The 16,094-nt window shown below is 51.9% G+C and overlaps 1 protein-coding gene across 1 annotated transcript in view; it reads left to right on the top strand.

The window, feature by feature from the left end:
* The window catches only part of CTNNA1 (catenin alpha 1), a 208,911-nt gene that overhangs the window by 52,079 nt on the left and 140,738 nt on the right, over positions 1-16,094 (top strand). The window contains exons 6-7 of the mRNA XM_064161488.1: positions 3,491-3,757; positions 8,956-9,159. Of these exons, the coding sequence (XP_064017558.1) occupies positions 3,491-3,757; positions 8,956-9,159 (471 nt within the window). The remainder of the gene's footprint in view (positions 1-3,490; positions 3,758-8,955; positions 9,160-16,094) is intronic.

Here is a 16,094-nt window from a genome sequence, read left to right as displayed (position 1 = left end):
GTCACTCTCTGAGAGCCTGAGAAGTCCTTTCCCAGCTTTTTTGTAGCCCACTTCAGATCCTGGAAGGCCACAAGAATGTCACCTGACTAAAACAAGGGCACCTACAGCAGCTTGCCCAGGATAGCAATGTTCAGGGGGGGTTGGAATCTCTGCAAAGAAGGAGACTCCACAGCCTCTCTGGGCAGCCTGCTCCAGGCCTGAAGCACCCTCACAAAGAACTTTTTCCTTCTGTTCAGGTGGCTTCCAGTTTGTGCCACTTCCCTTTGTTCTGTCTTTGGGTAGTACTGAGAGGAGTCTGGCCCCATCCTGTTGTCCTCTGTCCTTTGATATTAATAAGTATTGATGAGATCTCCTCTCAGGTTGCTCTTCTCCAGGCTCAACAGCCCCAGGGCTCTCAGACTTCCCCTCTCACAGAGAACTCTCCAGGCCCTTCCATGTCTTTATAACCTCCACTAGATTCTGCCCAGTAGTTTCCTGTCTCTCTTGCTGGTTGCATTCTTCTTAATGCATCCCAGAATCCTTTTTGGCTTTCTAGTCCACAAGGGCACATTGCTGACCCATGGCAACCTTGCTGTCCACTGGCACTCCCAGGTGCTTCTCCATGGAGCTCCTTTCCAGAAGGTCACCCTTCACATGTACTGCTGCAGGGGGTTAGTCCTTCCCAGGTGCAGGACCCTACTCTTACCCTGGTTGAACTTCATGAGGTTCCCCCTGCCCAACTCTTCAGGCCTGACAACCTGATGGGGTATCAGCCACTCCTCCCAGTTTGGCATCACCAACAAACCAGCTGAGGGTCCACTCTGTGCTTTCCTCCAGGATGTTAATGAAGATGTTGGAGTTGTGGCTGGGCACAAAATCACAGCTCTTTGCCGGGGAGCGAAGGCTGCTGCTGGGTAGCCTTGCACTTGCCCTTTGGGGAAGGGCTTTACACTGCTGTTTGTTGTGTGTGTTCTGTGTTTGCATAGCTTGTGCTCAGCCTTAAATTGCCTGTGAAATTTGTGTTGTTCAACAGCACTGCTGTGACTCATTGCTGTGCTCAGAAGAAAGGAGAGGTGTGGGCAGCCCCACTTATCAGAAACACCATAATTCCTCTAAGGCAATTTCAGTTTGTTCTGCTGTTTGTACCAACTAAAACTGCTTCTGCCCCTCTGACACTGCTTTTTTCCCCCCCACACACACACACTCAGCTTTGAAAACAACCTGAGTCCAGTCTGAAATGGATTGCCAGTTGGTTCTATATCTCCAATCTGATTGCAGCAAATGGGAGTAGGGTTGCGATGGCAGTGCAATAAATGTTCTTAAACTGCTTTGTGATGGATTGTGCCAGGCTTTGGGAAGTGCTTGTACTAAATCTGTACATCTGTAAGGCTGCTTGCAGTGCCCTCCCTGCTTAGTATGTATCTTACAGAGGTCACACATTACCCATTCATTTTAAAGAGCCTGTCAGAGTAGTTTTCTGCCTCCTCTCGTTGAGGCAGGCCTCTGCTTCCTTCTCATCACAGATTCACAGAGTGCAGCGCCTTGCAAGGGAGCCTCAAAGGTCATCTTGTCCAACTCTCCTGCAGTCAGCTGGGATAACTCCAACTAGATCAGGCTGCACAGGGCCACATCAATTCTGATCTTGATTGTCTGCAGGGACAAAGCCTCAACCACATCTCTGGGCAACCTGTCCTAGTGTCTCACCACCGTTACTGTGCAGCACTTTCTCCTGATGTCCAACCTAAACCTGCCTTGCTCCAGCTTCAAACCACTGCTCCTTATCCCATCACTACAGACCCTTCTAAACAGTCACTCCCCAGGCTTCCTGTGGCCCCCTTCAGATAATGAAATGTAGCTCTAATGTCTCCCTGGAGCCTTCTCTTCTCCAGGCTGAACAGCCCCAATTCTTTCAGCTCTCTTGAAGAGGTAACTTCAAAACAATGACCCAGCTAATAACCTGTGTTCATTCTTCCTTTTCTAACCTTGTGGCTCATGCTGGGCTCAGAAGCTTTATCTAATCCCAGTGTTTCTATTCCAAAATGGTGCTGTTTGGGAAAAGATGTGTGCACTTTGTTCTCATCTTCAATTAGTGGTAGTTAGTCACTGGATGAATTTCCTCTCGTTAGAGATGAACACAAAAGCTGAATGAGGTGAGGTATTTGCTCCTCTAAAATTAAGTGCTGCAGTTTACATTCCTCTAGAGATCTGAGTTTCTAGGTGTGATTAAAGCAAACATTCTGCTTGTGAAGCTTGGAGTTGAAATGAAAGATGATCTTGCTTCTCACGTGCAAGTGCAAGACAGGAGTGCAGAGGAAGCCTCTTACTTGATGGATTAACTCTGTTCTTAAGCTAGCTGAAAGTGCAGGGTGTTCTGGTTTGAGGGTTTAGGTTTCTTTCTGGTTTGTTGTTTGGTTTGGGGGTATTTTTTTCCTTGGTTTAGGTGTGGTTTTAGTTGGGGGTTGTTTGGTTTGGGTGGGTTTTTTTGAGTGAAATAGGAATTGCAGGGAGTGGGGAGGAAAATGTGTGCTTACAGCTTGTGTTGTCTGCTGATCTTTTACTGTTGCTACCAACTGTTAGAGAGGAGCTGAAATCCAGCTTCAGATTGTGAAACACAGAATGCTAGGGGTTGGAAGGGACTTCCAGAGATCATTCAGTCACCCTACAGTACTTCTTCAGAGGGTTTTGTCTTTATGGAGCTGTTGTGTGTTGGTCACAGGGTATTAGGGATTGGAAGGGACCCAAGGAGATCATTCAGTTCAACCCCCCTGCCAGAGCAGGACGACACAATCTAGCACAGATCACAGAGGAACACATCCAGATAGGCCTGGAAAGACTCCAGAGAAAGAGACTCCCTAACCTCTCTGGGGAACCTGTTCCAGTGCTCTGTGACCCTTCCAGACAAGAAGTTCCCCCTTGTGTTGTACTGGAACCTCTTGTGCTGCAGCTTCCATCCACTGCTCCTTGTCCTATCCCAGGGAGCAGTGAGCAGAGCCTGTCCCACTCCTCCTGACCTCCAGCCCTCAGATGTTTATAAACATTGATTCAATCCCTTCTCAGTCTTCTCTTCTCCAGACTAAGCAGCCCCAGGGCCCTCAGCCTCTCCTCATCAGGCAGTGCTCCAGTCCCCTCAGCATCCTTGTTGCCCTTCACTGTGGAGGAGGGCACTCTCCCTGTGGAGAGGGTCCAGAACAGGGAAGATCTCTGCCCCCTCCCCAGAGCTGTTCAAAGCCAGGATGGGTGAGGTGTTGAGGAACATGAGCTAGTGGAAGGTGTTCCTGGCCACGGCTGGCGAGGTTGGAAGTAGATGAGCTTTAATGTCCCTTCCAATCCAATCCATGAAATCAATTGAGCCCTTACTAGGAGACATTCTCCATCAGAAGATTAGAGCAGAGTAAAGAAGATGGAGGTGATGTGTGGATAGTGTGGGGGGATGTGTGGATAGTGTGGGGGGATGTGTGGGTAGTGTGGGGGGAGTCCTCCAATGGTTTTTCTGCTTTACTTTTCCTCCCAGGAATTGAAAGATGTGGGTCACCGTGATCAGATGGCAGCAGCCAGAGGAATCCTGCAGAAGAATGTCCCCATTCTCTACACAGCATCCCAGGCCTGTCTGCAGCACCCTGATGTAGCTGCTTACAAAGCCAACAGGGACCTGATCTACAAACAGCTCCAGCAGGCAGTCACAGGCATCTCCAACGCGGCGCAAGCCACCGCATCCGATGATGCTGCCCAGCAGCAGGGTGGAGGTGGAGAGCTGGCTTATGCTCTGAACAACTTTGATGTAAGTTTGGAACTCTGAAACCAAAAAGCAGTGCTAACTCCTGCTGTGTGTTTGTTCACCTGATTTACAACAGCTTTTGTTTATACTGCCCTGAAAGATCATTTCCTGCTGCAATAGAATCATAGAATCAATCAGGGTTGGAAGAGACCACAGGGAGCAGCCAGTGCCAACCCCCCTACCATGCCCAGGGACACCCTACCCTAGAGCAGGCTGCACACAGCCTCAGCCAGCCTGGCCTCAAACACCTCCAGCCATGGGGCCTCAACCATCTCCTTGGGCAACCCATTCCAGCCTCTCACCACTCTCCTGCTCAACAACTTCCTCCTCACCTCCAGCCTCACTCTCCCCACCTGCACCTTTGCTCCATTCCCCCCACTCCTGCCACTTCCTCACAGCCTCAAAAGTCCTTCCCCAGCATTTTTGTAGCCCCCTTCAGATGCTGGAAGGCCACAAGAAGGTCACCTGGGAGCCTCCTCTGCTCCAGCCTGCACAGCCCCAACTCTTTCAGTCTGTGCTCACAGCAGAGCTGCTGCAGCCCTCTCAGCATCTTCATGGCCCTTCTGTGGACACGCTCCAGCATCTCCACATCCTTCTTGTAATGGGGGCTCCAGAACTGGCTGCAGTCCTCCAGGTGGGGTCTCACACAGCAAGCCCCAGGTAAAACAGGCTTTTATTTCTTCACAAGCCTTTTTCCAGGCTAGGATTGATGGAATACAGAGAGTTACATGGGTGATTCTAGAAGACTGAAGGCTGTCAGACCAGCTCTGAAACAGCAGCTACCCTTCTGCTCCAGTAGATGTAAGGCCTGGGTTTATTTGAAATGGATTATTTCGTAATATATTGATGTAATGTGCTCTTGTAGGTGACAGAAATGACTTCTTAAAAGTGAATCATGTATTTGGAATTGCCCAAACTACCTATTGAGTGAAACACAAAGCGAGGAGCTTAATATGGTCTTTGGGAGCGAAGTCATTTTGGTGTTGGACTGCTCTGTCATACTCCTGATCTGGTATTCAGGAGGGTGCTGAGGAGAGCCATGCATTTTTACTGAGAACACTTCCCTTTTGAAGCCAGCATCCTCTGTCTACCACTGATTCAGCCTCTGCATTTTAAACACCTTGCTGCTAACTTACCTCTGAAACTTTAGTGTTGCAAAGCCACTGCTCAGAAAGATGCTGAATGCTTTTGGCTTTGCCAGGGATTTGTGGAATGGTTTGGGTTGGAAAGGACCATCCAAGGCCACCTAGTCCAGCCCTCCTACAGTCAGCAGCCATGTGTTCAGCTACAACAGGCTGCTCATAGTCAGCACTGGTTGTGCCACACCTTGACTGCTGTGTCCAATTCTGGGCTACTCAGTTCAAGAGAGATGTTGAGATGCTGGAATGTGTCCAAGAGAGAAAGGCAGCAAGGCTGGGGAGGGGCCTGGAGCACAGCCCTGTGAGGAGAGGCTGAGGGAGCTGGGGGTGTGCAGCCTGCAGCAGAGGAGCCTCAGGGCAGACTTCATCGCTGTCTGCAGCTGCCTGCAGGAGAGGCAGTGACCAGGTGGGGTTGGGCTCTGCTGCCAGGCAGCCAGCAACAGAAGAAGGGGACACAGCCTCAAGCTGTGCCAGGGCAGGTTCAAGCTGGCTGTTAGGAGGAAGTTGTTGTCAGAGAGAGTGATTGGCATTGGAATGGGCTGCCCAGGGAGGTGGTGGAGTGGCTGTGCCTGGAGGTGTTGAAGCCAAGGCTGGCTGGGGCACTTAGTGCCAGGGTCTGGTTGACTGGCCAGGGCTGGGTGCTAGGTTGGGTTGGATGATCTTGGAGGTCTCTTCCAATCTGGTTGATTCTGTGATTCATAGTCCCAAAAATCTGACCTGGAGTGGTTCCAGGAATGGGACATCTACCATCTGTCTGGGCAACTTGGGCCAGGGTCTCATCACCCTCAGCACAACAAATTTCTTCCTTCTAACTGATCCAAATCAGGCCTTGCTCAGCTTAAACCCATCACATCAAGCTCTGCTCAAATGTCTGCCCCCATCCTCCTTAGGAGGCTCTTTAAGCCCTGAAAAGCTCCCAGAAGGTCTCCCCAGAGCCTTTTCTTCTCCAGACTGAACAACCTTAGCTCTCTTGGCCTGGTCTTACAGCAGAGGGCTTCCTTTGGGTCATTTTTGTGGCTCTTGTTCTATCCCTCTGATAATTTTGTTACTCTTCTCCTGTTTCCTTCTCTACATTACTTTCTCTGGCATGTTTCTTTTGGTAGGATAAAGATTTGAGTCCTTGCTGTGCCCTGTGTGAAGCCCTTCAGTGTGATCTCTTGGATAGCAAGAGGGTGTTGTGGTTGTCTTGATCTCTGTGCTATGATTTCAGTTTCAAGCCTGCTCTTTAAATCTCCTCAGTTGCACGTTCAGCTACGTAAGCCTTCAGAATGTGGCTGGGGTTAGCAGCCAAGGGATGGCAGGTTTGAACAGGGGTGTGTGGGAGGGAAGGGCAGGTCCTGTCCCAGCACACAGCCTGAAGGACTGGCTGGGCTACTGAGAACTGAAGCAGCAATTAGTTCAGGTTCACAGAGTGGCTAATCTAGCTCAAACCATTTACTGTGCTTTCTGATGGATGGCTTTGGCTTGCAGATGAAGTTTCTAATATGACTGCAGAGCCTTTTTCTTTTGAGCCTTGCAGTTCAGATGCAGCTTTTGAGTTTTCAGCTGTGCTTTGTGAGGCTGTCTCATAGCAGCAGAGCCTGTTGAGCAGGCCAGCCACAGTGCCTCGTGTGTGATAGCTTTGTCATCTCCTTCCTGCCAGAGGAGACTGACAAAACAAATGTCTTCAGGTTCTTGGCAGATGTTATCCCTGCACTTCATTTCCTGCTGATGTTTGAGTGTTATTGCACCCTTGTAATAAAGGCTGTGCACACACACACCTGCCCCCAAGTGCTCCACTGCTTTTGCTGCTGTGGCAAAATATTAAATGGCTAGCAGGAGATAACAAGGTAATCCTTATCTCTGGGGTTGATGGCACAGCTCTAGACTTGTAGCCTGCTGTCATTCTGTGATCACTGCAGCTCAAAGAAGGCTCTGGGGAGGCCTCAGAGCAGCCTTCCAGTACCTGAAAGGGGCCTGCAAGAGAGCTGGAGAGTGACATTTTACAAAGAGCCTGTTGTGATAGGTTGTAGGGTAATGGTTTTGAGCTGAAAGAGGGGAGATTGAAACTGGAGATGAGGAAGAAACTCCTTCCAGTGAGGGCAGGGAGACACTGGTACAGGTTGCCCAGGGAGGTTGTGGATGTTCCCTCCCTGGAGGTGTTCAAGGTCAGGATGGATAAAGTCTTGAGCAAGTGGGAGGTGTCCCTGGCCATGATGGGGGAGGTTGGAACTGAGTGATCTTTAAGGTCCCTCCCAACTCTTTCTATGAATCTGTGTTGGTTCTTTTTCCTTAATAAACTGCAAACCTGTTTAAATAAATGGCCTGCAAGTACTCAGAAGGTGATAAATCTGACACTGCTGCTTCCTGGTGACCTTCTGTGGGTGGTGGCATTGGCCTTTTGAAAAGCTGATCCATCAGCACTGCTCTTGCAGCCTTAAGCCTCTCAGTATGACCTGTGGTTACTAACACTCTGTCAAGAGAAGCCTGTGACAGTTTTCTGCCCCAAAGAAATGAATTTTTGTGCTGTTGGAAAGGTCTGTGTTGGTGCTTGGCTCAGTTTGGAGAACATTCTTGTCCTACTTTATTCAGCCTTCCTTCTCTCCACCCTTCTGCAGGTAAATACAAGAGAACAGTGTACTAATTCTGGCCCTTTGCTTTCCTTGTTATCTTTTTGCTCCTGATAGGCTAATTCCCTCTGACAAGTTAACTAGTAAGGCCCTGGCTGGATTGACATGTAGTTAAGAAGAGTTCTCTACTTTGAGCCTCATTGGTGCTGGCACATTTGATTTTTGCCATTCATGTAATGAGGCTTTCCTCTGGCCAAGCTGTGTTCAGCTGTCAGAGCAGCACAAGAAATGACTTACAGTGTCATCTGCAGGGGAGCCTTGGGAGTCAAGGGAGGCTGTAGCCAGGTGGGGGTAGGTCTCTTCTCTCAGGCAGCCAGCAACACAACGAGGGGACACAGTCTCAAGGTGTGCCAGGGCAGGTTGAGGCTGGATGTTAGGAGGAAGTTGTTGTCAGAGAGAGTGATTGGCATTGGAATGGGCTGCCCAGGGAGGTGGTGGAGTGGCTGTGCCTGGAGGTGTTGAAGCCAAGCCCGGCTGGGGCACTTAGTGCCATGGTCTGGTTGATTGTCTAAGGCTGGGTGCTAGGTTGGACTGGCTGAGCTTGGAGCTCTCTTCTAACCTGCTTCATTCTATGATTCATTTTTATACAGCCACCCACAAAAATAGAATCATAGAATGGTCTAGGTTGGAAGGGACCTTAGGGATCAACCAGCTCCAACCCCCTGCCATAGGCAGGGACACCTCCTACTAGAGCAGGTTGCTCAAGGCCTCATCCAACCTGGCCCTAAACACCTCCAGGGAGGCAGCAGCCAGCTACCTGAAGGGAGGCTGTAGCCAGGTGGGGTTGGTCTCTTCTCTCAGACAACCAGTAATAGAACAAGGGGACACAGTCTCAAGCTGTGCCAGGGGAAGTATAGGCTGGATGTTAGGAGGAAGTTGTTGTCAGAGAGAGTGATTGGCATTGGAATGGGCTGCCCAGGGAGGTGGTGGAGTCGCTGTGGCTGGAGGTGTTGAAGCCAATCCTGGCTGGAGCACTTAGTGCCATGGTCTGGTTGAGTGGATAGGGCTGGGTGCTAGGTTGGGCTGGCTGAGCTTGGAGCTCTCTTCCAGCCTGCTTGATTCTGTGGTTCTATGGGCAATCTGTTCCAGTGTCTCACCACCCTCACTGTAAAGAACTTCCTCCTAACATCTGGTCTGAATCCCCCCTCTTCAGTTCAAACCCATTACCCCTCGTCCCGTCATTGCAAGACCTTATCAGTCATCCCTCTCCAGCCTTCCTGCAAGCCCCCTTCAGATACTGGAAGGCCACTACAAAGTCTCCTTGACTGAAGAGCCCCAACTCTCCTAGCCTGTCCTCCCAGCACAGCTGCCTGCCAACACTTGGCGCCTCGGTGCGCGGCCGAGCCCCAGCGGGCGGCTCCACGGACGCGGCGCTGGCAGCTGCGCAGACCCAAGCAGCAGCTCACCTTTGCCTGACTGCTTTTTTGTGTTTCTAAACCTTCCCTTTGGGCAGAAGCAAATCATCGTGGACCCCTCCACCTTCAGCGAGGAGCGCTTTCGGCCTTCCCTGGAGGAGCGGCTGGAGAGCATCATCAGCGGGGCGGCGCTGATGGCCGACTCGTCCTGCACGCGCGACGACCGGCGGGAGCGCATCGTGGCCGAGTGCAACGCCGTGCGGCAGGCCCTGCAGGACCTGCTCTCCGAGTACATGGGCAACGTGAGTCTCTTTAACATCTTCATGGATGCTCTGGATGAGGGCATGGAGTCAGTCAGCAGCAAGTGTGCAGATGACACTAAGCTGGGGGCAGATGTGGCTGGGTTGGAGGGCAGAAGGGCTCTGCAGCAGGACCTTGACCGCCTGGACAGATGGGCAGAGTCCAATGGGATGGGGTTCAATAGCTCCAAGTGCAGGGTGCTGCACTTTGGCCACAGCAACCCCATGCAGAGATACAGGCTGGGGTCGGAGTGGCTGAGAGCAGCCAGACAGAGAGGGATCTGGGGGTGCTGATTGATACCCACCTGAAGATGAGCCAGCAGTGTGCCCAGGTGGCCAAGAGAGCCAGTGGCATCCTGGCCTGCATCAGGAATGGTGTGGTCAGCAGGAGCAGGGAGGTCATTCTGCCCCTGTACTCTGCACTGGTTAGACCACACCTTGAGTGCTGTGTTCAGTTCTGGGCCCCCCAGTTTAGGAGGGACATTGAGATGCTTGAGCGTGTCCAGAGAAGGGCGACGAGGCTGGGGAGAGGCCTTGAGCACAGCCCTACGAGGAGAGGCTGAGGGAGCTGGGATTGGTTAGCCTGGAGAAGAGGAGGCTCAGGGGAGACCTTATTGCTGTCTACAACTACCTGAGGGGTGGTTGTGGCCAGGAGGAGGTTGCTCTCTTCTCTCAGGTGGCCAGCACCAGAACGAGAGGACACAGCCTCAGGCTGTGCCAGGGGAGATTTAGGCTGGAGGTGAGGAGAAAGTTCTTCCCTGAGAGAGTCATTGGACACTGGAATGGGCTGCCCGGGGAGGTGGTGGAGTCGCCGTCCCTGGAGCTGTTCAAGGCAGGACTGGACGTGGCACTTGGTGCCATGGTCTGGCCTTGAGCTCTGTGGTAAAGGGTTGGACTTGATGATCTGTGAGGTCTCTTCCAATCCTGATAGTACTGTGATGCTGTGATACTGTGATACTCTGCTCTGCCTTTGCCTCCGGCTCCCCGCACTCTGTAGCTCCTCTGCTTCCTCTCCTGCCCCACAGCTTGCATGAGAAGCAGTTGAGGGGAACTGGGTGGGGGTTTAGTTCGGGAAAGGAGGATGAGGAGAGATCTCCTGGCTCGCTGCGGTGCTCTCTAAAGAGGTTGGAGCTTGGTGGGTCTCTTCTCCCTACAAGGTTCAGGGCAGAGCTCATTGCTGCCTACAGCTACCTGAAGGGAGGCTGTAGCCAGGTGGGGTTGGGCTCTGCTGCCAGGCAAGCAGCAACAGAATGAAGGTACACAGCCTCAAGTTGTGCCAGGGCAGGTTCAGGCTGGATGTTAAGAGGAAGTTGTTGGCAGAGAGAGTGATTGGCATTGGAATGGGCTGCCCAGAGAGGTGGTGGAGTGGCTGTGGCTGGAGGTGTTGAAGCCAAGCCTGGATGAAGCACTTAGTGTGGTCTGGTTGATTGGGCAGGGCTGGGTGCTAGGTTGGGCTGGCTGAGCTTGGAGCTCTCTTCCGACCTGATTGATTCCATGAGGAAATGGCCTCAGGTTGCACCGGGAAAGGTTTAGGTTGGGTATTGGAAGAAAATTATTTGCTGAAAATGGTTGTCAAAGACTGGAACAGGCTGCCCATGGAGGTGGTGTCAGGTGCAGTATCAGGAGCAGTGTGGGCAGCAGGACAAGGGAGGTTCTTGTGCCCCTGTGCTCAGCACTGCTCAGGCCACAACTGAGTGCTGTGTCCAGCTCTGGGCTCCTCAAGTCAAGAGAGATGTTGAGGTGCTGGAAGGTGTTGAGAGAAGGGCAGCAAGGCTGGGGAGGGGCCTGGAGCACAGCCCTGTGAGGAGAGGGTGAGGGAGCTGGGGGGGTGCAGCCTGCAACAGAAGAGGAGGCTGAGGGCAGAGCTCATTACTGTCTGCAGCTGCCTCTCCCTGCTTTGCATGCAGCCTGGCCCTTGGCTGCATTTTGGGCTGCCAGCAACCATTGCTGGCTCCCAAGGAGTTTGTCATCAACTGAGACCCCTTCTCGGAATTCAGACTGTCAGAATTCAAGCTCCTCACCATTGCTAGTCAGTTTGAGTAGAGGTGATAAGCACAGTGAAATATTCAGTAAGAATCCTGAGATGAGGTTGGGGTAAATATTGGCCTCTGAGCACTTGTTTCCAGTGTTTAGGCATTTAGTGTGCACAGAGCATCTGAAGCCCGAGAGTGCTGCTGCAGTTGGGGTAAGTGTCATGTCATGCGGATGAGCTGCTGTGGCTGAGGGCATCATGGGATAAAATTGGACTACTTTCCCCTCATTGCCTCTTTGTTCTTATCCCAGTGGGTTTATCTCTGAATAGCTCTTGCTGCTTTGAGAGATGAGGCTGTTGGGGTATCACCAGATTCAGATTGTGTCTAGCCTTGAGTTTCTGACAGTCAACTTGAACAGTACTTTAAGCTGCAGAGATGGCACCAGCCTGAAGTGAAATGTGTGGCTTGTAGCACTGGGCCAAGTAAAACTGACTGAAGAAACCTCCCTGGCATGAGGTGAAGTCTTATTTATGCTCTGGAGCCTGTTTCAGGTGGAATTCAGTTCAGAGATGCCTCTGTTAGACAGTAGAATTTATTGAGGAGCAGTGCTCTGTCCTGTACTGGATTAGTACAGTGTGGGGATGGATCTCTTGGAGAGTGGCTCTGGAGAAAGGGATCTTGGAATGCTGGTGGACAACAGGATGACCATGAGCCAGCTATGTGGCTTTGTGGCCAAGAAGGCCAATGGCATCCTGGGCTGCATGTGTGGGCAGCAGGTTGAGGGAGGTTCCCCTGTCCCTCTGCCCCTCTGAGGCCACATCTGGAATACTGTGTCCAGTTTTGGGCTGCCCAGTTCAAGAGAGACAGGGACCTGCTGGGGAGGTGCAGGAGAGAGCTGCAAAGATGCTGAGGGGACTGGAACTGCTCTGTGATGAGGAAATGCTGAGAGAACTGGGACTTTTCAGTCTGGAAAAGAGCAGCCTGAGGGAGATCTTATCAACACTTCAAGGGTGGGTATGGGAAGGATGGGACCATGCTTCTTTCAGTGGTGCCTGGTGTCAAGACAAGGGGTAGCAGACACAAACTGGAGCACAAGAAGCTCCATCTAACTATGAGAAGGAGTTTCTTTATGGGTGCTGCAGCCCTGGAGCAGGCTGTCCAGGGAGGTGGTGAAGTCTCCATCTCTGGAGACGTTCCAAAGCCACCTGGGCATTGTTCCTCTGTGACCCACCTTCAGGTGACCCTGCCTTGACTGGATGCTAGTGGTGTTCCCCAGGGTTCAGTGCTGGGCCTGGTCTTGTTCAGTGTCTTTATTGATGATCTGGACCAGGAGATTGAGTCCAACATCAGTAAGTTTGCAGATGACACCAAGCTAGGAGCAGCTGTGGAGCTGTTGGAAGGTAGGAGAGCCCTGCAGAGGGACCTGCACAGGCTGGATGGGTGGGCAGAGGCCAATGGGATGAGACTGAACAAGGCCAAGTGCAGGGTTCTGCACTTTGGGCACAACAACCTCAAGCAGTGCTACAGGCTGGGGACAGAGTGGATGGAGAACAGCCAGGAAAAAAGGGACCTGGGGGTGATAGGAGAGAGGAGCTGCAGAGGAGGCAGCAGTGCCCAGGTGGGCAGCAGAACCACTGGCATCCTGGGCTGGCTCAGGAGCAGTGTGGGCAGCAGGACAAGGGAGGTTCTTCTGCCCTTGTGCTCAGCACTGCTCAGGCCAGCCCTGGAGTGCTGTGTCCAGCTCTGGGCTTCTCAATTCAAGAGGGATGTTGAGGTGCTGGAAGGTGTTGAGAGAAGGGCAGCAAGGCTGGGGAGGGGCCTGGAGCACAGCCCTGTGAGGAGAGGCTGAGGGAGCTGGGGGGGTGCAGCCTGCAGCAGAGGAGGCTCAGGGCAGAGCTCATTGTTGCCTGCAGGGAGACTGTAGCCAGGTGGGGTTGGGCTCTTCTGCCAGGCAACCAGCACCAGAACAAGGGAACACAGGCTGAAGCTGTGCCAGGGCAGGTCTAGGCTGGATGTTAGGAGGAAGTTCCTGGCAAAGAGAGTGATTGGCATTGGAATGGGCTGCCCAGGGAGGTGGTGGAGTCTCTGTGCCTGGAGGTGTTGAAGCCAAGCCTGGATGAGGCACTTAGTGCCATGGTCTGGTTGACTGGCTAGGGCTGGGTGCTAGGTTGGACTGGATGATTTCCAGAGCTCCCTTCCAACCTCTACCATTCTGTGATTCTGTCCTTCACCTTCAAATGTTTGGGTGAAAACTCCTTCAGTGTGGATTAAAACTGGCCCAGAAGCAGATTGGGGTGAGATATTTTGGAGAACAGATGTAGTGCATGGTGGAGAGGAAGTAAACCAGGAATTTCTGTTTACCACAGACAAGGACAAAGTAATTGAGCAAAGCTGCAAGCAAAGTCTCCTTGAGCCTGAGGGCTGAGCTAGGTGCTTGCTGTCTTAGTTGCCTGCCAAAGTGGCTTCCACTCCACATTGCTGCTGCAGCCAGGAAGCAAGCAGCTAAGTTGTGCCATTTTCCAATCCCTCCCAGAGCAGGGTGTTCTATTAGCCTGTGATGCATCTGTAGGAATCCCTCTAACAAATGTGCTGCTGCTTTCATGATTCAGAAGAAAACATCCACCAAATGCTCCTTGGAAATGTGGCAGAGGGAAGTGCTTAGTCTGGCACTTTGGAGCTAGTGGCGTTCGGCTCCCTGGGGGTCAGTCACCCGTGGGTAGCATTGCAGAGCTTTGGTTTCCTTTCCCAGAGGTGTTTGGCCTCTTCCTCTGCTGTGTGCTGGTGTCTGTGATATGCAAGTTAAAGGCCACAGTGCTGTGCTAGGAAGAATGTGTCCCCCTCTGTTATCTCCCATAACACATTGTGAAATTAGTGGAGCAGGCTGAATCTTTGTCAAGTCACTGCTATGTTAGGATCATAGACAGTGGAGTTGGGGGAAAGGAGATTAGAAATGCAGTGAGATGGAGTGGGAAAAGCAATTGATAAAGGATGGTGAAAATGTGGGATGGGGTGTAAAAAAAAAACCCAACCTCAACCAATATTAAATCCATACTGAGGGTAAGGGGGGGGGAAAAATCTCCACCTCAATGATGAAGCTGAAGAGTGGTTAAGTGGGAATCTCAGCAGGGAAAATAGGGTTGATGCATCTCCAGGAAGAGTGGGGATGTGCTGACTTCCAGTAGCAGCAAAGGAGCTGTCATGTCATGTATATGTATGATAAACCCACAGCTCCAGCACCCTGCCACCTCCTGCTTTCCTCTTCTCCAGGCTCCTTTGGAGGAGGAAGTGAATTGGGCATTGCAGCTGTTAATTGTGCGGCACTTGCAGCACGGAGCACAATGTCTTTATTGGTGATCTGGACGAGGGGATTGAGCCCAGCATGACTCAATCATGCTGGACAGATGACACCAAGCTAGGAGCAGCTGTGGAGCTGTTGGAGGGTAGCAGAGCCCTGCAGAGGGACCTGGACAGGCTGGATGAGTGGGCAGAAGGCAATGGGATGAGACTGAACAAGGCCAAGTGCAGAGTTCTGCACTTTGGCCACAACAACCCCAAGCAGCACTACAGGCTGGGGGCAGAGTGGCTGAGAGCAGCCAGGAGGAAAGGGCCCTGGGGGTACTGGTGGATAGTAGGCTGCAGATGAGCCAGCAGTGTGCCCAGATGGGCAGCAGAGGCACTGGCATCCTGGGCTGGCTCAGGAGCAGTGTGGGCAGCAGGACAAGGGAGGTTCTTGTGCCCCTGTGCTCAGCACTGCTCAGGCCACACCTTGAGTGCTGTGTCCAGTTCTGGGCCCCTCAATTCAAGAGAGCTGTTGAGGTGCTGGAAGGTGTCCAGAGAAGGGCAACAAAGCTGGTGAGGGGCCTGGAACACAAACCCTATGAGGAGAGGCTGAGGGAGCTGGGGGTGTGCAGCCTGGAGAAGAGGAGGCTCAGGGGTGACCTCATTCCTGTCTACAACTACCTGAAGGGAGGCTGTAGCCAGGTGGGGTTGGGCTCTGCTGCCAGGCAACCAGCAATAGAACAAGGGGGGACAGTCTCAAGTTGTGCTGGTGGAAGTACAGGCTGGATGTTAGGAGGAAGTTGTTGTCAGAGAGAGTGATTGGCACTGGAATGGGCTGCCCAGGGAGGTGGTGGAGTCACTGTCCCTGGAGGTGTTCAAGAAAAGCCTGGCTGGGGCACTTAGTGCCATGGTCTGGTTGACTGGATAGGGCTGGGTGCTAGGTTGGACTGGATGAGCTTAGAGGTCTCTTCCAACCTGGTTGATTCTATGATTCTACATCCCAAGTGCTGGGATGAGAGGGATTGATTGGCCAAGTGCAAAAATGCATGGAGAAGATGGGATGAGGAATACCCTGGAAAGGCTGAAGCACAGAAACGTCTTGAGGCAGATTCCCTTTCAGTTTGCAGTGCTTTCTGTTATGACTTCCTCTAGCTCCTGGGGTTTCTTTCAGATCTCTGGCAATAAAAAAGCTGCTTCCTAGACTGGTTACGACTCAGAGTGCTTAGGTGGTTGGACACATGGTTGAATCTCCACCCCTGGAGGTGTTTAAAAGATGTATGGATGCTTAAGGACGTGGTTTATCACCACTTACAGTTAGATAATGGTTTGGCTTAACCTTTTCCAATGCTGATCTAAACCATAAAATGGTGATGCAGACATATTCTGTAGTCTTCTCCTGCATCTTGTCTGGATCTTCAGATTCACTTTGAGGTTTGAGGACCAGAAATGCATCTTTAGGCAGTGTTGGGGTCTCTTCTGCTGCTGGGCTCCAGTCTCCTACTGACAGTGCCTAACACTTGATTTGCTTTATTGATAGGTGCTGGGCTCTGAGGTGGGGTCTTTGTGAGATGGCCACCAGCAGCATTTAGCTTCTGAGTCAGTGGCAGGAGTCTGCTCCTGCAAATGTTAAGTTAGAATCACAGAATCATTCAGATTGGAAAAGTCCCTCAGGATCACCAAGTCCAA

Source organism: Pogoniulus pusillus, chromosome 22, assembly GCF_015220805.1.
Source record: "Pogoniulus pusillus isolate bPogPus1 chromosome 22, bPogPus1.pri, whole genome shotgun sequence".
NCBI lineage: Eukaryota > Metazoa > Chordata > Aves > Piciformes > Lybiidae > Pogoniulus > Pogoniulus pusillus.
Note: the sequence above shows the minus strand (reverse complement) of the source record. Positions and strands in the feature narration are given on the sequence as shown.